Raw genomic sequence first — 26,432 nt, forward strand, 5'->3', positions numbered from 1 at the left:
GAGACGATGAGGAACAACTTCAATGAAGAAAGCATGCTGATCTGAACAATAGAAAATAGAGTTTCAAAGCTCACAACAAATCTGACGGGTTGACAGAAAAATAATAACCAGTCATTCATCATACCTGGATTTCTGGAGTTATACTTCTCCGAGGGATCTCAAATTTGGATATGTTGAAGTTCACAAGCTGAGGAACAACTTCAATGAAGAAAGCATGCTGATCTGAGCAAGAGAAAATAGAGTTTCAAAGCTCACAACAAATCTGACGGGTTGACAGAAAAATAATAACCAGTCATTCATCATACCTGAATTTCTTGAGTTATACAGCTCCGAGGGATCTCAAATTTGGATATGTTGTAGTTCACAAGCTGAGGAACAACTTCAATGAAGAAAGCATGCTTATTTGAGCAAGAGAAAATAGAGTTTCAAAGCTCACAACAAATCTGACGGGTTGACAGACAAATGATAAACAGTCACTCATCATACCTGGATTTCTGGAGTTATACTGCTCCGAGGGACCTCAAATTTGGATATGTTGTAGTTCACAAGTTAAGGAACAACTTCGATGAAGAAAGTATGTTGATCTGAGCAAGAGAAAATGGAGTTTTTGAAGCTCACAACAAGTCTGACGCGTTGATATACAAATGACGAACAATCACTCATCATACCTGAATTTCTGGAGTTGTACTGCTCCGATGGATCTCCAATTCGGATATGTTGTAGTTCACGAGCTAAGGAACAACTTTCATGAAGATGGTTTTGCGATCTGAGCCACAGAAAATGGTGTTATATTGAAGAAAAGCTAAAGGAAGACTAAAGCAAAGCAAAAGAGAAGCTAAAGGAAGACAAAATCATGGCACATGATAATGAGTCATACCCTACCCCTCATTCAGCTCCATTCGAATACACCCATGTAAATGACACAAGAAAAAGGGAGGGAGTAAAAAAAAAAAAAAAAAAAAAAAAAAAAAAAAAAAGTTCCTAGGCCTCCACTTCTTTGGGCCTAACACATCTTCATAACAAAAAACAATATATGAAGAAAGAGCCCTGGGTTACCACTTCGAAAAGAAACAAGTGAAGTTTTCCTACTCATGACATTGACTACTAGCTAGACACCTCATTCGGCAACTCTCTTCGCCTGAAGACTTGGGGGACTCTCACCATATGCTACTGCACCTTGATACTCGGCAGTCTCACAACCACTCAGTGACTTGGATTTTTCAAGTCTCCAACCGAGAAGTTTTCCTCACTCGGGAAATTAAGGGAACACTACCTCAAACTACATGCTCCACTCACAAAGCTTCAACAATACAGGTTTCAACAAAAGCAAAAAATTCAAAGAACTTTATGAAGAAGGCTTTGGTGTATTTAACACAATATGTTGAAATGAAGCAAAGCTTATTTATTAATATTTTCGATAAGCCACAAATATGTACATATACATGAGTCAAAATAAACAAACAAAAGGGAGCCTTCACAAAGGTTGCTTAGGGGAAGTCTCAGCAGTCGGTAGAGCCCCAGAAAGAGAAAGCACCGGAGGGTGGTTATCCGGAGCCTCAGTACTTGACAAAACCCCAGAAGGAGGAGGCATTGGAGGTTCATCATTTGAAGCTTCATTACCAGGTACAGCCCCAGAGGACGAAGGCAATAAATGCCTTTGGAACAAACCCACAAACCGCTGATGATCAAGTAAAACCTTACCATCAGATTCCTTCATCTGGTCAAGCTTCCTCTTCATGTTTGTAGCATAGTCATGGGCGAGCCGGTGCAACTGCTTATTCTCATGCTTGAGCCCTCTAATCTCCTGTTTGAGACTCATCACTTCAGCAGCCAATGATTCAACTTGGCGGGTTCTAGCAAATAGGCGTTGGGCCATATTAGACACAGAACCTGCACACTGAACACTAAGAGCCAGAGAGTCCTTAACAGCCAACTCATCAGACCGTTTGGAAAGTAGTCTGTTATCTTTGGGAGTGAGAAGGTTCCTGGCCACCACTGCAGCGGTCATATCATTCTTCATCACAGAATCCCCAACGGTAAGAGGACCAGTAGGGGATATGAAGGATGGGCGCCATATGTTGTCTGGAGAAGGCGTGGCTGTCTCTTCTCCAAGGTTCAAGTCAAAACGACGGTCGGAGGGTCCAGACATTTTCAAATGTGTTGAAGAAGGAAGAGGTCAGACAAATCAAGATCTTAGAAGTGCAAGAAATGAGCTTCTACTGGTAGAGATTCAAGTGTGCTGTGGAACTTAATGCCAGCCTCTATAAAAATCTGCACTCGACGGAGCTTCAGAAATCGAAGAGGCGTTTGCTTTCTCAAAAGCTGGGCTGCTCAGAGACCACGAGGGCCGATCTCAGAAATCGAAGAGGCGTTTGCTTTCTCAAAAGCTGGGCTGCTCAGAGACCACGAGGGCCGATCTTAGAAATCGAAGAAGCACCTGCTTTTTCAGCCTCGTCAGCACCTGTCACATGCACAATCAGCTTTGCGGAAATTACGGGCAATCTGTCGAAGATTTCTGGTGAAGTAGAAAGCACGTGAATCTTACTGTTCAATCACCGCTCTCCATATGCACCATCAACTCCTCGGGTACCACATATAACTTAGTCAAAGATCTCTGACAAAGTTTAGGCACGAGAATTTCGAAGTTCCAGCTACCCTACTATTACCCATAAGGGTAAAGGAACAGCACCACTGCTTGACAACTGGAAAGTCCCTATGTGTGTCGACCTCCGTGTTTTGCGGCAAGACAGGTTGGCAAGAACGTCCAACCTTTACTCACATTCGAGAAAAGACTCCCAACATAATTACTTTCTCAAAAACCGGAGTAGCACCGCTTTCCGAATCTCGAGAGTCAGATCCTCGACGGGATTGCTTCTTCGAAAGCCGAAGAGGCACAACTCTCAGAACTTCGAGAGCCAGATTTCCTTAGATAAAGCTTGTCTGTAATCTTCACACGTAATATCAGCTTTCCAGATACCACATACCACTTTTTCAAAGTGCTCTGACAAAATTAAAACACGTGAAGCTGGCAGCTCCCACTACATTGCTGTGACCAAGAAGGGTAAAGGAATAGCATTACTACTTGTTATTGGGAAATCCCTATATACATTGACCTCCCTCCTCAACGGACAGGCAAACCTGCAAAAATGCTCAACCCTTTCTCGCATTCGAAAAGGCACCCTCAACATAACCTCTCGAAATACTCAGCTTTATTTCCCCCCGATAATACCTCAGCAAATAAGCCACACCAAGAACAAGAGTATCTCATATCATCAGGGTCGAAAGCAAGAGTATCCCATATCATGCTTTCTCCCTGTCTTTGTCTTTGTCCTTGTCCACACCTGCAGGACAAGGAGAAAGAGAGCAGTCAGTCGGAACCTGAAATCAAACCTCCAATTTGGAACTGACTGCCTGGAGCCTTTGCCTGGTTGCTTACTTAGCATTGCTCTCGAGTACTCATCCTCAACTGCTGTCAAGGTCACGAATTCCACCGGCAAATACCTCATGACAGTTGATCAGATATTGGCTCTTTACACTGAAGCTGCCAAGCGGGGATGAGTCACTATGAAGGAATGTTCTGAAGGACCATTTAAATGCAAAGGTTGCACACCACTTCTGCCATGCAAAAGATTGAAGCAGAAGGTTCAACGGTGGGCTGAAACAGATCACTACAGCACGACACCTTTCCAGATCACATTCATTATTCCGTCAACAGCAAAAGTATCCCATATCATCAAGGTCGAACGTACTCTAGATTTGATGGACTTGTTTTGACCCTCAAATTTTTGAGTCGGCCTTATACTCTGAAGGGCACCAGAAAACCCTCCAGCACAGTTCAAGAATAAGCCTGTGGAAAGTTACTTCTTCCAAAGCAAAAGTATCTCATATCATCTCTTATCCATTTGCTTCTCCTTATCCTGACAGTTGAATGAGAGACAAGGAGAAGAAGAACAATCAACCGGAAGCCGAAGTCAAATCTCTGATCCTGGGTTGCTTACTTGGAAGTTTGACTGCTTACCTTGTCTGTCACCTCTTTCGGCAGATCTCCTAGCTCGGCGACTTGGGGGACTCCTACTATAGGGTTTGTATCACACTTGACTAAGCCCGAAACTACAACTAAGCTTCAAGTGAAATTGATACATTACCTTGTGCGTCAACATCAGCTAAATACACCATTCCCGGATGGAGGAAAGGTACTTCCAGAGAAGGGCAGATGAAGATCAGACCACACTTCGGTACTTAGAAGTTTCGTGATTACTCAAGGGATCGGATCTTGCAAGTCCCCAACCGAGGAGTTTCCCTCACTCGGGAACTTAGGGGAGCACTGTTTGTACCATACTTGACCAATCCTGAAACTACCGAGCACCGGCCAACGCTATACTGTCAAGGAAGAGTTCCCCTCCGACCAGGAGGCCAATCACTACTCGACACGTGTCAAGATTAGAAGCCAATCAGAGCGCAGCACGTGTCGACATCAAGAACCAATCACAACATGACACATGTCAATGTGACAAAGCTACAAGTTTTTCTATAAATAGGGGTCATTCCCCCACAATATTGCCTAATGCCATTTTGTGTTAAATCATTCACAAGAACTCACTAAATTGAGAGCTTGATCCTTTGTACTTGTGTAAGCCCTTCACTACTAATAAGAACTCCTCTACTCCGTGGACGTAGCCAATCTGGGTGAACCACGTACATCCTGTGTTTGCTTCTCTGTCTCTATTCATTTACGTACTTATCCTCACTAGTGACCGAAGCAACCAAGCGAAGGTCACAAAACCTGACACTTTCTGTTGTACCAAAGTCTTCGCTGATTTTGTGCATCAACACATCCGTTAGTCAAACTGTTAAGGGGTGGTTTGGAAGTGAGGTGCTTAAAAAAAAAGCACCCATGAAAAAAAGGCTTATTTTGGAAGCTACTGTGAGAATAAGCTGAAATCAAAGGAAAAAGCTGAAGCTGCTATTTGTAGCTTTGGAAAACTGGCTTTTTTTCAAAGCACACGGAGCTATAGTGCTCCTTTAATGAAAAGACCCACTATGAGATTGCTTTTTTTTTCCAAAAGTACTTTTACAAAAAAGTTTACCAAACACTCTGCTGATTTATTTCACAGCCGCTTATTCTCACATCAGCTTTTTTAAAAAGCACAGCAATACCAAACCAGCCCTAAGTCTCCTGTTAACTGTGACGTGGCGCTCATGTGGACAATGACTGGGCGCCACGTGTCATCCATGTGAAAATTAAAAAAATACCAGAAGAAGAAGAAGAAAAAAAAAACGAATCTGCCCAGAAGAAGAAGAAGAAGAAGAAGAAGAAGAAGAAGAAGAAGAAGGAAGAAGAAGAAGAAGAAGGAAGAAGAAGGAAGAGGAGGAGGAGGAGGAAGAAGAAGAAGAAGAAAAAAAAACCGAATCTGCCCAGAAGAAGGAAGAAGGAGGAGGAGGAGGAGGAGGAGGAAGAAGAAGAAGAAGGAAAAAAAAAAGAATCTGCCCAGAAAAAGAAGATGGAGGAGGAAGAAGAAGAATGAGGAGGAAGAGGAAGAAGAAAATAAAAACGAATTTGCCCAAAGGAGGAAGAAGGAAGAAGAAGCAAAATAAAAAAAAAAACACGAATCTGCCCAGAAGAAGAAGAAGAAGGAAGAAGAAGAAAAAAAAAACACGAATTTGCCCAGGAGGAGGAAGAAGAAGAAGGAAGAGAAGGAGGGAGCAGGAGGAGGAGGAGGAAGAAAAAAAAAAAAAAAAGAATTTGCCCATAAGAAGAAGAAGAAAGAGGGAGGAAGAAGAAGAAAAAAAAAGAAAAAAAAAATTCAAAATTCAAAATTTTTGGCGGGAAAATTTGTTTGAACCCCTAAAAAAAGTGAAAACCCCTTCTTTCAAAAACAAAAAAAAAAAATCCACGTGGCGTCCAGTCGTTGTCCACATGGGCACCACGTCACAGTTAACGGAACACTTAACAGTTTGACTCACGAATGTATGAGACTGTCCCAAAATTTACACTTTAGGTATGACTTTGGGACGAAAAAAAATTGATGTACTAAATGTTGAAAACTACGAAACATGAGGGTAGTAAACAGTCTTTTACCCTAAAAAATTAGAAAAATACAAAAACACAAAAAATAAAAATAAAAAAACTGATTGTCGCCTCACCCCCCCACACCCTCTCCCTCCCTTCTCCCTTCTCTCTTCCCCAATTACAAGCCCCAGTTCTCCTCGCCCACAACACCCCCGCCGTCGCCCTCTCCCCTTACACCATTCTCTCTGACCCCAACACTAGGTTCTCCTTCTGCAACACAGTGCAGCCACTGTTGGAAATGTGCCCTAAAGCCAATCATGTGATGATACTTTACGGACATTTCACATGTTAAACTAATCTAGTTTTACATATAAAGGGCAAAGATTATTGTTTGAGCCGTCTCATATAAATGTTATATGCTTAAACGATAAAGTCCAAGGAATATGTGATTGGGAGAATGTAATCTAATGAAGTTAGATTCATGAGACCATTCTTTCGTAGACACATCCTAAACGTTCCAGATCATAGGATTGCCAATTGGGCGTTGACAGTCCATTAAGATCAGTACGTACTATGTCTTCTCTCAGGGAGAGTGATTAGTCTCGACTCATTGGTGTGTGTGACATCAAGACAAGTACAGTAGGTGCTCAATAGAGAATGAGTTCACTGAACGCGATCAACGAAGAGTTCTCATATTCCATGTCACGTGAGAACTCATAGTTGGGATAATGCAAATTAGTCCTTTGACCTGAGGCATCATAGTTGTCTTGTGGTTAAGACCTTGATCTTTGATTATGTCAAAGTCACTCCATCAGGAGGGTGTCCACGGCATCGTTGGGGTCAAGTGACTTAGCTATGGAGACAAGTGAATGCGCAACAAGGGATCTCTAACCTTCAAACCGTTTGAGGGAGAATACTCTCTGATATGATTTAAATCTCTGGCCAGAGTATGAATGAGATTAGGGAATGCGTTCCGAATCACATTCAAGGTAATCATATAAGCACAAAACACACATTGGATAGTAGACATGAGCAAATGAACTATCAAACCAAACAATGTGGTCAAGAGTATTAGATTAGAGAAAGACCGTATTGCATTTGTAATCCCGAACTGAATAGGTTCTCTAACCTCTTCTGATTAGCTTGGGTAACCATGATATGCTGCTAGGTGTCACTCATGGTTTGTGGAAGCCCTAAACGTGTGTAATCACTAAAGGGAGAATTGAAAATAGTTTCAATTCACAATCGATGTAAAATGGTTTTAATCGCCCACTACCTCGCTAAAAGGAACCTAATGGATCGCACACCATAAAAGGTAGAGATTGGAGATTAAACGGAAATGAGTAAGAATGATTAAATGGTTTAATCATTTATTTATGGCAAGGATTAATTAATATGTTAATTAATCAAACGAATAAGTTCGTTACATGACTTCGGGATAGTTTTGGACCTTAAGGCCCGATGGGCTTTGAACGTCAAGCCCATTAACTTAAGTTGTATGACAATTTAATGAATAAAGATTCATTAAAGCCCAAAAGCCCAAATCCCTTCAGATGGCCGGCCATATGGTATGAATTAGGGTATTGGTTATTTAGGTCACTTAAAGAAGTGACTATATAAATGACTTTATAGCTAAAATTCATTAAGGGTTTATTTTTGGGGAAAATTGGTGAGAATTGTCTCTCCATTTTCTCTCTAAAGAGGCCAACACCTTGGAGGGTACATCTAGCAATCCTACTACTCCAAGGTCACTCATTTCTTCTACAATCTAACCTTGGTGAAGAGACTTAGAGGTTCTCAATTTTGGGAACTTGGAGAACCTATTCTTCCATCCAAATCCATGGATCTAAGAAGCAAGGAATGAAGGCCCTATCTCTTTGGGTGATTAGCTTTTGCTTATGCAAAGAGGAATCTACAAAGGTATTAATTCCAACTCACTTTGTTTTGAGATGATTAATTGGTTCACCAATCTACTAGGCTTTGAATTTCATGGTAATGTTTTGTTTTTGAGTGCATACAAGCATGATTCCGCCTTTAATTGTTAATTGCATGCTATATGATGTTGCTCAAATGAACATGTTTTCACAAAATAATTCCTTCAGCCACCATTCTCTCCTTCCTGATCGTCGTCGTGGTAACCAGTCTCTACCAAAATGTGTGGATGTTGGCCAACGATGTCGCCTGCAAGCCCAAACCTCAAGCCTTCTTCTATAATAGCTTGATTGTGAACATATCGTCATCTGGGTCTTCTCCATTTCCCCTGAAACCTCTAATCCCAACTTCTAGTCCAATTTGGCTCCCATTCAAATGTTTAATTTAACTCATTTCTTTTGTTTTTAGGTGGTCACCAATTGCAGCAAGATTACCAGGACGCAACGATAATGAAATACAAAATGTATAGCACACCCACTTGAAAAAAAGACTCAAAGACCATACTACAATAACATCACCAACAAGTAGTAGTAATTGTACTTTCAATGTCACAAGCCAGTCTGTTGATCAACCAAATGGGTCAAATTGATATAAAATCAAGAGGTGTTGGGATTTGAGTGGGGTAGGGTTGTCTGACTTTCGCCCCTAGATGCTTTTGGGGATTAGGATTTTTGCAATGGGTGGAGGTGAAAAGGATGGAGGAGGGAGAAGGGAGGGAAGGTGAAGAGGGTGGGAGTGGCAGAGGAGAGAAGAGAGGGTACGGGTTGCAGAGGGAAGAAGGAAGAGAGGGGATTAGGGAGGTAGAAGACGGGTGGGTTTTTCTTTTGTGTTTTTATATATTTTAAAATATTTTCAATATTGAACTGGGCCCATATGGACACGTGGCACACAATTATTGTCCACGTGGGAGCCATGTCATCAGTTAACAAAAGTTCTAACGAAAAACTTAGCGAATGTCTGAAACAATCCCAAAATTAAGACTTCATGTATGACTCTGGGATGAAAAAAACTTCATGTACCAAATGTTGAAAACCATGAAACTTCAGGGTAGTAAACTGAGATTAACCCTATTCTTTTTATTTTTGGCAGAGATGATCTTTGAGGGATAACCTATGAGATGTATAGTCGGATTTTAGATATATAACTCGTAGACCCATATAGATGATGTTCTCATTACCGGTATTAATTAAAAAATCTGTATTTCGGGTTCTTTTCTTTCAATTCAAAGGCCTAAGGTTTTGTGTTCTTTTAATTTTTGGTAGGCATGATCTTTAAGGAAGACCTATGAGATGTATGTTCGGATTTTTGAAACATAACTCGTAGACCCATAAAGTGGGATGATGTTCTCATTACCCTTATTAATTGGAAACTAGATATTTCGGGCTCTTTTCTTTCAATTCACATGTCTAAAACTATAATATTCTTTTTATTTTTGGCAGATATGATCTTTAAGAGATGACCTATGAGATGTACTTTCAGATTTTTGAAACATAACTGGTAGACCCATAAAGTGGGATGATGTTCTCATTACTCGTATTAATTTGAAAATCTATTTATCAGGCTCTTTTCTTTCAAATCAAGGGTCTAAAAGTTTCGTATTCTTTTTATTTCAGGTAGAGAAGATCTTTAAGAGATGACCTATGAGATGTACAGTCGGATTTTTGAAACATAACTTGTAGACCCAAAATGTGCGACGATGTTCTCATTACTCATATTAATTTAAAAATCTTTATTTCCGACTCTTTTATTTCAATTCAAGGGTCTAAACGCTTCACACTATTTTTATTTTTTTGGCAAACACGATCTTTACGGGATGATCTATGAGGTGCACGGTCCTATTTTTGAAACATAAATTGTAGATCCATATAGTGGGACGATACTCTCATTACCCGTAATAATCCAAAAATCTGTATTTGGGGCTCTTTTGTTTCAATTCAAGGGTCTAAAAGTTTCATATTCTTTTTATTTTTAGCAGAGGCCATCTTTACAGGATGACGTATGAGATGAACAGTTGGGTTTTTGAAACATAATTCATAGACCCACAAATTATGATGATGTTCTAATTACCCGTATTAATTCGAAAATCTGTACTTCGGGATCTTTTTTTTCTTCTTTTTCAATTCAAGGGTATAAAAGTTTTGTGTTCTTTTTATTTTTGGCAGAGATGATCTTTAAGGGATATCCTATGCATTGTATAGTTGGATTTTAGAAAGATAACTTGTAGACCCATATAGTGGGATGACATTCTCATTAGCTTGTATTAATTCAAAAATCTATATATCGGGCTCTTTTCTTTCATTTCAAGGGTCTAAAGGTTTTGTATTCCTTTCATTTTTGGTAGAGATGATCTTTAAGGGATGACCTATGAGATGTATGTTTGGATTTTTGAAACATAACTCATAGACCCATAAAGTTGGATGATGTTCTCATTACCCATATTAATTCGAAAATAGCTATCTTGGGCTCTCTTCGTTCAATTCAAGGGTCTAAAAGTTTCATGTTCTTTTTATTTTGGGCATAGAAGATCTTTGAGGGATGACCTATGAGATGTACAGTAGGATTTTTGAAACATAACTTGTAGACACATAAAGTAGGATGATGTTCTCATTGCACATATTAATTCGAAAATCTGTATTTCAGGATCTTTTCTTTCTATTCAAGAGACTAAAAGTTTCGTATTCTTTTTAGTTTAGGAAGAGAAGAACTTTAAGGGATGACCTATGATATGTACAGTTGGATTTTCGAAACCTAACTCATAGAGCCATAAATTGGGATAATGTTCTCATTAATCGTACTAATTCAAAAATCTGTATTTCGAGCTCTTTTCTTTCAATTCAAGGGTCTAAAAGTTTCGTATTCTTTTTATTTTTGGAAGCGATGATGTTTAAGGGATGATCTATGAGTTGTACAGTTGGATTTTTGAAACATAACTCGTAGACCCATAAAGTGGGATGATATTCTCAATACCCGTATTAATTAAAAAATTTGTTTTTGGGGCTCTTTTCTTTCAATTCAGGGGTCTAAAGTTTCATATCCTTTTTATTTTGGGCAATGATGATCTTTAAAGGGTGACCTATGAGATGTACAGTTAGGTTTATGAAACAAAACTCGTAGACCCATAAAGTGGGATGATGTTCTCATCACCCTATTAATTAGAAAATATGTATTTCGGGATCTTTTCTTTCAAATAAAGGGTCTAAAAGTTTCATATTCTTTTTATTTTTGGCAGAGATGATCTTTATGGAATGACATATAAGACCTATAGTCGGATTTTTGAAATAATACTCGTAGACCCATAAAGTGGGATGATGTTCTCATTACCCGTATTAATTTGAAAATCTATATTTCGGGCACTTTTTCTTTCAATTCAAGGGTCTACAAGTTTCGTATTCTTTTTCTTTTTGGTAGAGATGATCTTTATGAGAAGACCTTTGAGATAGATAGTCAAATTTTTGAAACATAACTCATAAACCCATATAGTGGGATGATGCTCTCATTACTCATATTAATTCAAAAATATATATTTCGAGCTTTTTTCTTTCAATTCAAGGGTCTCGAACTTTCGAATTCTTTTTATTTTTGGCAAAGATGATCTTTGTGCTATGACCTATGAGATGTACAGTTGGATTTTTTAAACATAACTCGTAGACCCATAAAATGAGATGATGTTCTCATTACCCGTATTAATTCAAGAGTCTGTATTTCGGGCTCTTTTCTCTCAATTCAAGGGTCTAAAACCTTCTTACTCCTTTGATTTTTGGCAGAAATAATCTTTAAGGGATGACCTATGAGATGCACAATCAGATTTTTGAAACATAACTCACAGACCCATAAAGTGGGATGATGTTCTCGTTACACATATTAATTCGAAAATCTGTATTTGGGCTCTTTTCTTTCAATTCAAGGGTCTAAAAGTTTCGTATTCTTTTTATTTTTGGTAGAGCTGATCTTTAAGGGATACCTATAAGGTGTACAGTCGGATTTTTGAAACATAACTCATTGACCCATATAGTTGGATGATGTTCTCATTACCCATATTAATTCAAAAATCTATATTTCAGGCTCCTTCCTTTCAATTCTAGGGTATAAAAGTTTCGTATTCTTATTATTTTGGGCAGAGGGGTGACATATAGTTGGATTTTTGAAACATAACTCGTAGACCCATAAAGTGGGATGATGTTGACACACCCCAACCTAATATCGAGGCATGCTGGCCGTTACGTGAGGGTGACGTAGTCATGTGCACAATGCGGAAGCAATAATGATATAAGAAATTCGAATAAATAAAAACCAACGGACTAAAACACTAGATGAGATAAGGTGAAAGTGCGATAATAGAAGTGACTATACATAACCAGAACGCATGTAGCCTAAGTGCAGTCCAGCAGGACGAATACTCATTATACAATACTAAAAATGGTCCTACTTTAGCGATAATCTGTCAGAGCTGCCGTGAAATCCTCTTGAGCCACCAACGAGCACTCTTACCTAAAACCTGGAGGGGCACAAAACAGAAAGTATGAGTGGGCAAAAACAAAGCTTTTCTAAACCATTTCACTATCAAAAGTAGTAACCCTTTGTCGTAAAACCTGTATAATTATCTGAAAATAGTAGATATGATTATATTTCAAAGCATATTCAAAATAGCAATCCACCGAATATAGCATGTCAAATCTCATAATGAAATAAGTAAGCAAGGTGCAATAAATCAATATGAAATAGTAAACTAGCTGAAGTCACCTAAAGTGACCTGTACGGTTGGGTCCACAACTCATCAATCAAATTCTGCACACGAGTCGGAACCACCTAATGTGGTCTATACGATAGGCTAGGTGTAAATAAATATGCTCAAGTGCTACAGTCACGTGAAGATTGTGCGAAGTATCGCAAGTCACCTACGAGTCGAAACCACCTAAAGTGGTATGTACGATAGGCTGGCACCTGCCTTGGATCCAAGGTGAACGTGTGGTGCGGGAGGTGAACGATCACGTGAAGGCTAGGCCCTATCCTCGAGCGAAGCACTAACATCGGGATGCAGGATAAATAGCTCAAAATGCATCTCAGCACTAATATATTCACTACCATCAATATACTCACCTTTGCTTACCTGAACGTCCACATCGTCAAGCAACAATATATATATATAACCATAATAATGCACAATTAAACATAAAGAGCATTTGACATGGCATTTGAAAGTATCAAACCATTTAATTAAGTTTTATTGGGAAAATACGAAGTATGTATATATATACTGAAAACCAAAAGCACACTCACTGATATGTGGAAGGGTCGTAACCCCCGAACCTTGCTTGACTGCGCTCGTCCTCACGATAGGTCTCACCTATATATGAAACAACTATTTAAACGTTATTTTTAAGCACATAAACAAAACTAGGTAATAACTTCTCATACATTGCTCAATTGGGGTATATGAATATACCACCGTGATCTACTCAACCTCAGGAACATCCCCATATTTTTAGAAAACTTTTCCGACAACCCATGTGCCGGCCAAGGCATGGCCAGAAACACGGCCCACGCGCAAGCACGTGCCTGGCACATTGACTAATTCCCTACCCGCGTTAGGGAATATTCCATTAAAATATAGAATATGCCGTTAAATATACCTGAAGCCGTTAGAATATTCTGTCAACTTTGACGAAATATTCTCCACCTTCTTCCTTGGTTGCGATTGCCGGTTTCTAGAAAATCTTCTAATCGTGATATCTTCTTCAATTCTTAACCAAAATTCACGAATTTTATACTAAAATGAAGCTTAGGACAAAAGGAACACATCCTTACCACTTATAAGTCTGAAATCCACCGGAATCTCACCGGAATAAGTCACAATAATTCGGTCACCCTGCAACTCATAAAACCAGAGCATTTCTACGTCAAAACTCTTCCAAAATTAATCCAAGGTGCTAGAAAAGCAAGAATAGAACCTTTCTAAGTCTCAAAACTACCTGAAACCTCCGCGAACATGTCGAGTGAACAGTGCACCAAAACGGGGTTTTTTGGTTCTTACATTTGACAAGTTCTCATGTCGAACTAAGGGCATGGATGAGCTCCTGGACTCACAGAGAACACAAGAACAACCTTCTCAACGTCGATTCGTGCACATCAAGGTAAATTTGAGAGTTCTCCATACAGTTGTATGGACAATTGAAGAAATCCGAGAGGGAAGAGAGAGAGAGAGTCAACGGTTTGGTATGGGTGTGTGTGTGTGGTTCATTTTGCAGCCAATCAAACAAAACCTTAAGTCTTTTAGTTCTAATTGGGTCCAATTAATTAGGAATAGAACTAATTGGTCCAAAACCTTAGCCTATACACATACACACAACTTAACGATTAAAGGGCATAATAGAAATTTCCATGCTCTCAAGGATAAAATAATATACACAATCGAGATGGGCTGTCACAGATGTTCTCATTACCCGTATTATTTCGAAACTCTATATTTTGCGCTCTTTTATTTTAATTCAAGGGTCTAAAAGTTTCATATTGTTTTGTTATTTATGGCACTGATGGTCTTTGAGGGATGACCTATGAGATGTACACTCAGATTTTGGAAAAAATAACTCTTAGACCCATAAAGTGGGATGATGTTCTCATTACCCGTATTAATTCGAAAATCTGTATTTTGGGCTCAACTTTCGTATTATTTTTATTTTTGTTAGAGATGACCTTTGAGGGATAACCTACGAGATATACAGTCAGATTTTTGAAACATAACTAGTAGACCCATAACGTGGGATGATGTTACCTTTTAATTTTGTTTGTACCATACTTGACCAATCCCGAAACTACCGAGCACCGGCCAACGCTATACTGTCAAGGAAGAGTTCCCCTCCGACCAGGAGGCCAATCACTACTCGACACGTGTCAAGATTAGAAGCCAATCAGAGCGCAGCACGTGTCGACATCAAGAACCAATCACAACATGACACATGTCAATGTGACAAAGCTACAAGTTTTTCTATAAATAGGGGTCATTCCCCCACAATATTGCCTAATGCCATTTGTGTTAAATCATTCACAAGAACTCACTAAATTGAGAGCTTGATCCCTTGTACTTGTGTAAGCCCTTCACTACTAATAAGAACTCCTCTACTCCGTGGACGTAACCAATCTGGGTGAACCACGTACATCCTGTGTTTGCTTCTCTGTCTCTATTCATTTACGTACTTATCCTCACTAGTGACCGAAGCAACCAAGCGAAGGTCACAAAACCTGACACTTTCTGTTGTACCAAAGTCTTCGCTGATTTTGTGCATCAACATTTGGCGCCGTCTGTGGGAAACGACACTTATTCCTACTCTCTTCAGCTGTGTCAAGCTGGTTTCTATCATTCGTACACTTTCTTTTGACCAGGCATCCCTCTCCAACATGGGAAGCGAAGGAAGCCACAGCACACAGAATGACACCCCCCTTGCACATAGTGCGAAACAACGAAAGAAGGAAGGAAAACGAGTTCTTCTTCAAGCTAAAGTCGATGAGTTGGAAGCTCAGAACAACAAGATAGCAATAAGGAATGAGGTCCTCCAGGAGCAATATGAGAAGCTCTTCGAGACACTCCACGAAGCTAGGCAAGCTCAGACACGCGAGCTTGTTGCCCCCGTGGAAGTCAACCATCAACTGGGTGCCCTCCAACATGGAGGGTCACATGCATTCGACATAGATATCCCTGATAGGGAACAGATTACCCCTCGACTTGATAATCAACATGAGGCTTCTCTTAACCCAGTTGCTTCGACCCGAACCATGAGAAGTGGAGGGAGACACCTCTTTACTGAAGGGGCAGAAGGATCGAAAGCCGTCTTTCGCGATTGTCGGGATTTCCTGAAGCAACGTCGAGAGAATTCCATCCATATAAGCTCAAAGATTAATGACCCAAGGATTTCTGAGAGACTCGGTCCCCTGCCACGGCCCAAGCCAGCCACCAATTTGGGGAAGGGGCAACAAGTCCCAGAGAGACATGAGGGTACAGGGGACTCAGAGGTGTTCCGACAGACATACCCTGGAAGCCAGTACAGCGAGTCCAGGGAAAAATCACATGCCCTTGATCAAACCTTCCTAATTCCAAGAGGAGATGGAGATTTACGAAAGAAAGCTCCAGTGACACATAACTCCGCTCAGGACCCCCTTGTCCTACAACTTCTTGAGGAAGTAAACAAGTTGAAGGCTGAACGTCAGGCTGAAATACCTGACTGGAACCAACCCAGGCCTGGCCCTCTTACAAGGAGGATCCTCAACACCCCCCTTCAAGCAAAGACAAAGCAAAAGCTTGGCTTGCAACTTTATACTGGAAAAGAGGACCCGATTGAGCACCTTAACCTCTTTGAGTCCACCATGGCATACCGGATGCACACCGACGAAGAGCGATGTCTTCTCTTCCCCTCCACCCTCTCTGGTGGAGCTCTAAATTGGTATTGTCGTCTTACACCTGAGACGGTAGACTCATTTGAGGAATTGAGGAAACTATTTGTTTCCCAACACATTTTCCAAACCGATCGCTTGCACTCTGCAGATGACTTGTACACTATCCGCCAGAAGCCAGACGAGTCATTACGTATGTATGCTGGCCGCTTCAGCCATGAATACTCCCGGTGTGCCGAGGCAGATGACAAGACTGCCCTCAAAGCCTTCACGGCAGGCCTACGTGATTGTTTCTTTAAATACATGATCAATGCCAATACTTGGAAGACTTACTCTGAGGTGATGGCGCAGGCTTATAACCATGCCTCCGCCGAGGCAAAGACATATCAGGGGAAACCCCCTACAACCATCCTTTATCAACAAGTGGGAGGTGGAAGCCAGACTCACCTAAATGAGAAGACCTCGACTTCCCAAACAGCAGTGGCACCTCCCCATGCCTTGCATAATGCTTCACCGAATCAACAGACATATCAATTTCAAGGCAAGAGGAAGGATTTCCATCCTCACCACTCTCCTTTCAGTAAAAAGAGTAAGGGACACTATCCCGATAACCAAGGGTATCGCCACAATAACGCTCGCCCCCAGGCAGTCAATGCAGTGGGTCAAACCCGCGTCAAGATACCCCCTACCCCAAGGTATGAGACATACACGCCCTTGAATGCCACATGCGCGGCCATTTACCCCAACATAGCTCACCTGATACCAAAACCAAAGCCGAGGCACCCAGATTACACGCCCCCGAATAACGCGGGCACGTTTTGTTGCTACCATGAGCATAACGGCCATGATAGCGAGAAATGTATCATCCTCCGTGATCGTATTGAAGCTTTGGCACGAGAAGGAAAAATTGATCAATTCCTTCTTCACCCTCAAAGGGATAACCGTAACCAACGCCAGGTGAATGTCATATATTCCATAAGCGGCGGCACACCCATATCTGAATCTTCCAATAGGGCCATGAAAAACAGTGAACGAAGTCTGAGGCCTGGTCACCAAGTGTTTCACGTGGAAGACATCAGGGGAGGGAAGTATCAAAAACCTAACTGGGATCCGATATGTTTCTACCCTGAGGAAGAAAGAGGCATCATCTACCCTCATAACGACCCATTGATCGTGGAGGCTCACATAGCCAACTTTGATGTTCGACGAATCCTCGTAGACACAGGGGCTTCGGTCAATATCATGTTTGCCGAAGCTTTCAGGGCGCTCAGTGTAGCTGAACACTTGCTCGATCGCTCGATTTATCCTCTGATAAGCTTCTCCGGTGATATCGTGCAACCCTTAGGGAGCATACATTTACCCTTTACTATTGGTACAGGCCCTTACACGGCTACCATTACCATTAACTTCCTAGTGGTTGACTGCCCAACGGCATACAATGTCATCTTTGGGCGCACAGGCATCAATGATCTCAAGGCTATGGTATCCACGCATATGCTGTTGATGAAATTTCCAACCCCCCATGGCAACGGCTACATCAGAGGAGATCAGCTTAGTGCACGATCATGTTACAACACTTCAGTTAAGCAACAACACTTGCCCGGACCCAAGGAAACCCTGTCTGTACATGACCAAGTCACAAAGACCAGCCTAGATGAAGCGAACTTGGATCTTCCTGATAGCAACAATCAACCCGATGATCCTCGAGATGACTCTTTCACCCAGCAAGCCCAACCTGCTGAAGAGTTGGAGAAGGTACCTATCTCAAGAGATTATCCAGATCGCATGGTGAAGATTGGCACCACATTGTCACCACCCCTTCGGTTAGCATTGAAATCTTTTTTGAAAGAGAACACTGAAGTCTTCGCCTGGTCATACGAGGACATGCCAGGCATCTCTCCCGATGTCATCTGTCATCGTTTGAGTATTGACCCCAAGATCAAGCCGGTGAGACAGAAGCGAAGATCTTATGACGCTGAACGATACGAGGCAATGAAAGCAGAAGTTGAAAAACTCAAAGGCATAGGCTTTGTCCGCGAAGTCAATTACCCGACATGGGTAGCAAATGTGGTCCTTGTTAAGAAAAATCCGACCAAAGAAAGTCTTTTGCTTCAAAAGGTCTTGTGGAGAATGTGTGTTGACTACACCGACCTAAACAAAGGGTGTCCGAAAGATAGCTTCCCTCTTCCTCTTATTGACAGACTTATAGACTCTACGGCCGGGTGTGAACTCCTGAGCTTCATGGATGCTTACTCAGGATACAACCAAATCCTCATGAACCCTTCGGATCAAGAACACACAGCCTTCACTACCGACAGAGGACTATACTGCTATAAAGTCATGCCTTTCGGCCTAAAGAATGCAGGAGCGACTTATCAGAGACTAGTCAACTCAATGTTCGCCGAGCAGATTGGGAAGAGCATGGAAGTTTACGTTGATGATATGTTAGTCAAGAGCAAACATGCTGACCAACACATCACCAACCTATCTGAAACTTTCACTATTTTGAAGAGGTATCGAATGAGGTTAAACCCCAACAAATGTGCCTTCGGCGTAGGCTCTGGCAAATTCTTAGGTTTCATGATTAGCCAACGAGGCATTGAAGCTAATCCCGAGAAGATCAAAGCAATCCTCGACATGAAGGAACCGGTAACTTCAAAGGACATCCAGAGCCTTACTGGCAAGGTGGCAGCCTTAACCAGGTTCATTTCTAAGGCCACAGACAAATGTGCTCCCTTTTTTAAAGCACTTAAGGGAAGTAGGAAGTACATTACATGGACTGATGAATGTGCCGAGGCATTCAAAAACCTCAAGGAGTACATGAGTAAAGCCCCTCTACTCTCCAAGCCCGAGGTAGGAGACATTCTCATTATCTACCTATCGGTATCAGCTTCAGCCGTAAGTTCCGTTCTCATTCGAAAGGATGGGAATATTGAGCGACCTGTCTACTACGCTAGCAAAGCCCTACAAGATGCGGAGACACGATACTCCAACATTGAGAAATTAGCTCTAGCATTGGTCATGTCTGCTCGGAAACTTCGCCCTTATTTCCAAGCACACGCCATCATCGTGCTTACCAATCACCCTCTTCGACAGATACTCCAGAGTCCTGACACGTCTGGGCGAATGATCAAATGGGCGATAGCATTGGGTGAGTTTGACATCTCCTACCAACCAAAACCAGCCGAAAAAGGTCAAGCAGTAGCAGATTTCATTGCCGACTTCACATATCCGGTTAACATTGCTTCTACACCTGAAGCAGTGGCTTCATTACCCCCGGAAGCTCAGAAGGTAGAATCAACGACCTCAGCTTGGAGTCTGTATGTTGATGGCTCATCCAACCAACAGGGCTGTGGAGCGGGACTAGTCTTGACTACGCCCGACAAAGTAGCAATGGAGTATGCTCTTCGTTTCAAATTCAAGGCATCAAACAATGAGGCCGAGTATGAAGCCCTTCTGGCAGGATTACGTTTGGCCAAACACCTCGGGGTTAAACAAATTGATATTTTCAGTGACTCCCAATTAGTGGTCAACCAGGTTACCAACAACTTTGATGCTAAGGACAGCTCCATGGCAGCATATCTTGCGCAAACACAACTTTTGCTCAAACACTTCCACTACCAGATCACCCAAGTTCCTCGAGCGGCAAACAGTCATGCAGACGCCCTGGCTCGCCTCGCCTCAGCTGTGGAAGACAAGATTGGAAGAAAAATTCATGTCGAACTGTTGGCAACACCAAGCACCATGGCCGCAGAAGTATGCAACTTACAACAGGGGGATAGTTGGATCACCCCGATCTATAATTTCCTTGCTCATGGCACCCTCCCAAATGATAAAGTCCAGGCTAAGCAAATTCGATACAAGTCTACCCGCTACCTGATCATCAATGATCAACTCTATAAGCGAGGTTTTAGCCTGCCATACTTAAGGTGTCTTACGCCTGCCGAGGCGGAAATCGTCCTTCGGGAAATACATGAGGGAGTCTGTGGAGATCATGCTGGATCTCGGTCCCTAGCACACAAGACTTTTCGCCAAGGATATTACTGGCCAACACTCCACCAGGATGCCATCAAAGTATCCCGCTCATGTGACAAATGTCAACGATATGCAACTATTCCTCATTCCCCTCCAGAGCCTCTTACTCCTATGATCAGCCCTTGGCCCTTCGCCCAGTGGGGACTTGATTTGATCGGCCCAATGCCGGCAGGGAAGGGCAAAGTCTGTTACGCAGTCGTTGCAGTGGACTACTTCACAAAGTGGGCCGAAGTAGAACCCTTGGCAACCATTACTGAGGCAAAGATAGAAGACTTTGTGTGGAAGAACATCCTTTGTAGATTCGGCATTCCCAATGCGATAGTCACTGACAATGGGCGACAGTTTGACAACAAGAAGTTCAGGTTGCTCTGCTCTAAGTTCAACATCAACTTATGCTTTGCCTCTCCAGCTCATCCCCAGTCTAATGGACAAGTTGAAGCCATCAACAAAATAATCAAGCGCACTTTGAAAACCAGCTTGGACAAAGCTAAAGGCTGTTGGCCAGAATTTGTACCCCAAGTTCTTTGGTCATATCGCACTTCATATCGGACTTCAACAGGAGAAACTCCATTCTCACTTGCCTTTGGCACAGAGGCGGTTGTCCCTGTTGAGCTCGAGCAAGCAACATTCCGAGTCCAGAACTACATTCAAAGTGAAAATGACAAACAACTCACCCTCAACTTGGATTTAGTCGAGGAACACAGAAACCAAGCTCACTTGAGGAATGTCGCCTACAAGCAGCGCATCTCCAACTATTATGACTCTAGGGTCAAGCTTCGTTCTTTCAAAATAGGAGACTGGGTCTTAAAGAAAAGATTACTCTGCGACAGAGTCCCGAGTGAAGGCACACTTAGTCCAAACTGGGATGGACCGTATGAAGTCATTGGCATCAGTCGCCCTGGCTCTTACACACTTAGAAGCTCCGATGGCAAGACCCTTGGCCATCCATGGAACGCTGATCACTTGAAGTACTACTACAAATAGACTCACGATGTACAAGTGTTGAGCTATAGCCGTTCGGCATCCTATGTAATGAAGGCCATTTGGCAATGAATTCAATAAAGAGGTAATTTAGCCAACTCAGCCCTCACTCTTTTACATTCCTAGCAAGGGAACACTCAAGTGTTGAAACCTCAAAGCAGATATATCCAACACGAAACAAAATCTAAGTATGTGTCGACAAGACTATACAAAGAAAGGAACAACCAAACAATGGCTTATATCCAAACAATAGATCTATTCATACATAGCCAAACATGCATTAATAATAGTGCAAACACTCATAAACACCTAAAATCCAAAACTCTCAAGCTTATAACATGGGCACATGTTATACACACATCAGACTACTACATCCAGAATACATGCAGATAGTAAAGACACTGCTATTCATTCTCATCTGAAGCCGAACCCCTGGCAGTATCATTCCGCGTCCTACCATCATCCTCTGCATCCCCAAGATCCTCTTCACCATGCTGAGTCTGTGCATCAGCACTACCTTCATTATCAGACTCATCTTCGCTGCTAGGATCAACAGCAAGGACAAATGTCTCGCCCTTTCGATGATGCTCATCTATATCTTCGTGGTATTTTCGAAGAATGCTCCCATCATCATAACGATCAAGGACGGCCATCCATTTCCTTTTTTCAAAGCGAGCTTCTTGAGCACAGTAGGGTTTAATAGCAAGATGAAAGGTCGAAGAACTTAAGTATTCTTGCACAGCAGCCTCCCTTTCAGTTGGAATGCTCTTCTCCAGTTCAGAAATCTCAACTAAGGCACCATCCAATTCTCCCCTAACCTTGGATACTTCCAAGGTAGCCACCTCCAACTGTTTTTTAGTTGCCTCAAACAATTTCTTAAGCCTTAGGTTCTCACCATTTCGCCTTTTCAAGCTCTCCATGGTTTCATCCTTCAGTTGGAGAGCCTGAGTCAAAAGTCCCTTATTCCTTCGGGCCTCGTCCACAAGCTGCTTATTCTCCTTCAGTTTTGCCTTGTACCGCTCAACCTCTTGCAGTCTGTCGTGATACTCGGCCATGACCTGCATGGCAAGACGATCATCACTACCTAAATAATGATAATAAAGAGGAAAAAGTAAGGAAATGACAAAGTAACACTCACATATGAAGACAGCTTCAACATCCGGTCGCAATCCGATTCATCCTTAGCTAAGGGCTCTCCGAGCTCATCGAAGGCGAATCGACGCCCTGCCAAGCAATTGTTGATATCCCCAAAATCCTTTGGCCGCGTGGCAACCCTCAAGTCCTTCCACGGGACACTGCCAGCTCTTTCCTTGCCTTTCCCCTCATGGCGGGAACCAGGATCACTTTCCTGGACAGTGTGCTCCATAGTAAGAGGATGAGGCAACAGTCGGCTCCCTTCTCCTGCAACTACGGCAGTAGCATTATCAACGGTCTCGACTCCAGTCTTCCTAAAGGCAGGCCCCTTAAGGACCCCATCTTGGGACTTAGGTCTAACGGATGGTTCCCCTCGGAACTTATGAATTTTCTTATGCGGTAGGATGTCTTCCGAAGGAACTAACACTGGTGCTTTCCTTTTATGGGTGCTAGTCCCTGTTTTCTTGCTTACCTTCTCCACTGCATAAGGAAAATCAAAATAAGAAATACAACTTTCCAAATAAAGTAAGGAATTGAGCTAAGTTTACATGAAGGATACAACTTACTCGATCGTCCCTGGCTCTCGGAAACTAAGGGTTGGAAACCGTACCAACGAAATAAGGGTCGTAGCTTGCTTAAGTGTCTATCCTCTTTGGGCACCCTCAACACCTTCTCTATGTCAGATAGCTCCTGCCCAAACAGTTGGATGGTGCCCCGCGTCACTACATGAAGCAAAGTGTTAGAAGCAAGAAAAGACCACAACAAATAGCAAATAGTACGAACAGTTGATACGTTACAACCTACAGTCTGGAAGTGAGTAAGCACACGTCGCTCAGGCGTGACACCCTTATCATACTCCCAATCATTATACAGAAAGCACCAACGGTTTTTCCATGTGTAGTATGCCTTTTTCTTACCATACACAATACGCTCTCTCTCACTCCGACATGCACACTCGGCATAACCAGTGCATGATTTTGCTGGGCGCATCTTGTAACAGTAACGCCACTGATGGAAGGAAGGCTCACACAACCCACACTCCATCCAAATGATATAAAATCCAATCAAAGTATCCCAGAAACCAGGATTGAGTTGCCCAGGTGCATATCCGATCAAAGATAACATCTTTTGCAACCACGGATGTAAAGGTAGTCTCACCCCTAAAGTCAGTAATATCTGGGTGTAGAACATAACATGACCCTGGGGAGGCTCAGAAGGCCATTCTTCATCATGTACCAAACGTATCCCTACACTACGAGGGATATTACATGACTGCCTTAGCGCCTCAACCTGCTTCTCATTATCTAACAAGTTATTCTTTAGATGGTCTGCTGTGAACTCAGAGCGAACTATGGGTATGGCATCAAAAACAACCCCCTCACCCAACGCCATGGAGGAAGAACTAGCAATAGCTAAAGTTTGACGGTTGGGAAGATCATCCAATGTTTCTCTAGTACCGGACTCTAACAAAGACCCTGAAGACTCCGACATTGCAGACTCAGACTTAGAGCTAAAGCTAGAAGAGCCCTCATCACTAGAACTTCCAGGCTCTGACATCTACAATAAGAAGAAACAAATTCTATCACTACATGCATGATCAAAACATAAGGAAGTTCCTATATTACCCACATGAAGATGGTGCAAAGCGATGCCGGAACCCTTCTCAATCAGAAAGCAATCCGTCTTCCACAGTCACTACAAAACAAGCAAATGAAGACCGTGTCAAGCGCCAAAAAAAAAAAAAAAAAAAAAAAAAAAAAAAAACAGCGTCATCCAAAAAAGCTTCACCCGAAAAGCTTCACCTCCAAAGCTTCACCCACAAAGCTTCACCTCAAAAGCTTCACCCACAAAGCTTCACCCAAAAAAGCTTCACCCACAAAGCTTCACCCAAAAAAAGCTTCACCCGAAAAGCTTCACCCCCAAAGCTTCACTTAAAAAAGCTTCACCTCCAAAGCTTCACCCACAAAGCTTCACCTAAAAAGCTTCACCCACAAAGCTTCACCCAAAAAAGCTTCACCCGAAAAGCTTCACCTCCAAAGCTTCACCCACAAAGCTTCACCGCAAAAGCTTCACCCACAAAGCTTCACCCAAAAAAGCTTCACCCGAAAAGCTTCACCTCCAAAGCTTCACAAGGGCCCAAAGCTTCACTTAAAAAAGCTTCACCTACAAAGCTTCACCTAAAAAAGCTTCACCTAGAAAGCTTCATCTACATACTTTCACCATCAAAGCTTCACCATCAAAGCTTCACCTAGAAAGCTTCATCTACAAAGCTTCATCTACAAAGCTTCACCATCAAAGCTTCACCTAAAAAGCTTCACCTACAAAGCTTCAACACAAAACCTTGCTCCAAATAAACAAATTTTGTTCACACAACCTAAACATTTTTTGTTTTACACCCACAAGGGCCCAAAATCTTCCTTCTTATTTATTCACTTATATATGTTCCCAAACATATTATGATAGATCAAATAATAATTCAAAGTCCAAAATTTAGTTATGGACAAAAATACAAGCAATTCACCAGTACTGAAGTTGCTACAAAAACTGGAATCTTCCCCAGCCTAGAAATCCAACAAAGCTTCGCCTCCTTTTCTCTATCAAATTTTTGCAGCTGCTGCTTCTCTCCAATGGAGCTGAATTTTGGACACCCTCTAGTTCTTGAGCAGATGAACAACTTTCAAGAAGGAACCATTTCTGTTTGAGCCACGGAAATTAAAGTGTTGAAGCTCCAAGCATGACAGTCGGATTCTTGCAGATTTCGAAGCTGCTGTGATGTTTCGAAGATCTGGAAATATTTAACCATTAGTTCATTCTGAATTTTTGATATGTTATGAAAGAGACGATGAGGAACAACTTCAATGAAGAAAGCATGCTGATCTGAACAATAGAAAATAGAGTTTCAAAGCTCACAACAAATCTGACGGGTTGACAGAAAAATAATAACCAGTCATTCATCATACCTGGATTTCTGGAGTTATACTTCTCCGAGGGATCTCAAATTTGGATATGTTGAAGTTCACAAGCTGAGGAACAACTTCAATGAAGAAAGCATGCTGATCTGAGCAAGAGAAAATAGAGTTTCAAAGCTCACAACAAATCTGACGGGTTGACAGAAAAATAATAACCAGTCATTCATCATACCTGAATTTCTTGAGTTATACAGCTCCGAGGGATCTCAAATTTGGATATGTTGTAGTTCACAAGCTGAGGAACAACTTCAATGAAGAAAGCATGCTTATTTGAGCAAGATAAAATAGAGTTTCAAAGCTCACAACAAATCTGACGGGTTGACAGACAAATGATAAACAGTCACTCATCATACCTGGATTTCTGGAGTTATACTGCTCCGAGGGACCTCAAATTTGGATATGTTGTAGTTCACAAGTTAAGGAACAACTTCGATGAAGAAAGTATGTTGATCTGAGCAAGAGAAAATGGAGTTTTTGAAGCTCACAACAAGTCTGACGCGTTGATATACAAATGACGAACAATCACTCATCATACCTGAATTTCTGGAGTTGTACTGCTCCGATGGATCTCCAATTCGGATATGTTGTAGTTCACGAGCTAAGGAACAACTTTCATGAAGATGGTTTTGCGATCTGAGCCACAGAAAATGGTGTTATATTGAAGAAAAGCTAAAGGAAGACTAAAGCAAAGCAAAAGAGAAGCTAAAGGAAGACAAAATCATGGCACATGATAATGAGTCATACCCTACCCCTCATTCAGCTCCATTCGAATACACCCATGTAAATGACACAAGAAAAAGGGAGGGAGTAAAAAAAAAAAAAAAAAAAAAAAAAAAAAAAAAAAAAAAAAGTTCCTAGCCTCCACTTCTTTGGGCCTAACACATCTTCATAACAAAAAACAATATATGAAGAAAGAGCCCTGGGTTACCACTTCGAAAAGAAACAAGTGAAGTTTTCCTACTCATGACATTGACTACTAGCTAGACACC

The 26,432-nt window shown here is 41.8% G+C and overlaps 1 protein-coding gene and 2 long non-coding RNA genes across 4 annotated transcripts; all 3 read right to left on the reverse strand.

Annotated features, from left to right (window-relative positions):
* Nucleotides 1-892, reverse strand: LOC126605288 (uncharacterized). Of its 2 annotated transcripts, XR_007616907.1 has the most exons (4): nucleotides 669-892; nucleotides 487-584; nucleotides 306-379; nucleotides 8-41 (listed from the first exon to the last, which is right to left on the reverse strand). It is a non-coding gene; the product is annotated as an uncharacterized LOC126605288 (long non-coding RNA). The 2 variants fall into 2 exon arrangements; XR_007616906.1 differs by lacking the exon at nucleotides 306-379 and having other exon boundaries at nucleotides 1-41; nucleotides 669-888.
* A 20,497-nt stretch (nucleotides 893-21,389) lies between these two features.
* On the reverse strand, nucleotides 21,390-23,244 carry LOC126605276 (uncharacterized). The gene is made up of 3 exons (XM_050272652.1): nucleotides 23,041-23,244; nucleotides 22,479-22,954; nucleotides 21,390-22,398 (listed from the first exon to the last, which is right to left on the reverse strand). Coding segments are annotated over exons 1-3 (1,131 nt in total). The 5' UTR covers nucleotides 23,042-23,244; the 3' UTR covers nucleotides 21,390-21,744.
* A 1,633-nt stretch (nucleotides 23,245-24,877) lies between these two features.
* LOC126605286 (uncharacterized) lies at nucleotides 24,878-26,192 on the reverse strand. The gene is made up of 4 exons (XR_007616904.1): nucleotides 25,979-26,192; nucleotides 25,797-25,894; nucleotides 25,435-25,532; nucleotides 24,878-25,259 (listed from the first exon to the last, which is right to left on the reverse strand). It is a non-coding gene; the product is annotated as an uncharacterized LOC126605286 (long non-coding RNA).
* Nucleotides 26,193-26,432: the final 240 nt, after the last annotated feature.

Source organism: Malus sylvestris, chromosome 15 (assembly GCF_916048215.2).
Source record: "Malus sylvestris chromosome 15, drMalSylv7.2, whole genome shotgun sequence".
In the NCBI taxonomy this organism is placed as follows: Eukaryota; Viridiplantae; Streptophyta; class Magnoliopsida; order Rosales; family Rosaceae; genus Malus; species Malus sylvestris.

What these genes read in the sequence shown, in the direction of transcription:
- LOC126605276 (XM_050272652.1), bottom strand. An exon ending in TGTTGAAGCTGTCTTCATAT is followed by an intron (nt 22,399 to 22,478) that starts GTGAGTGTTACT and finishes CTTGCCATGCAG; the next exon opens with GTCATGGCCGAGTATCACGA.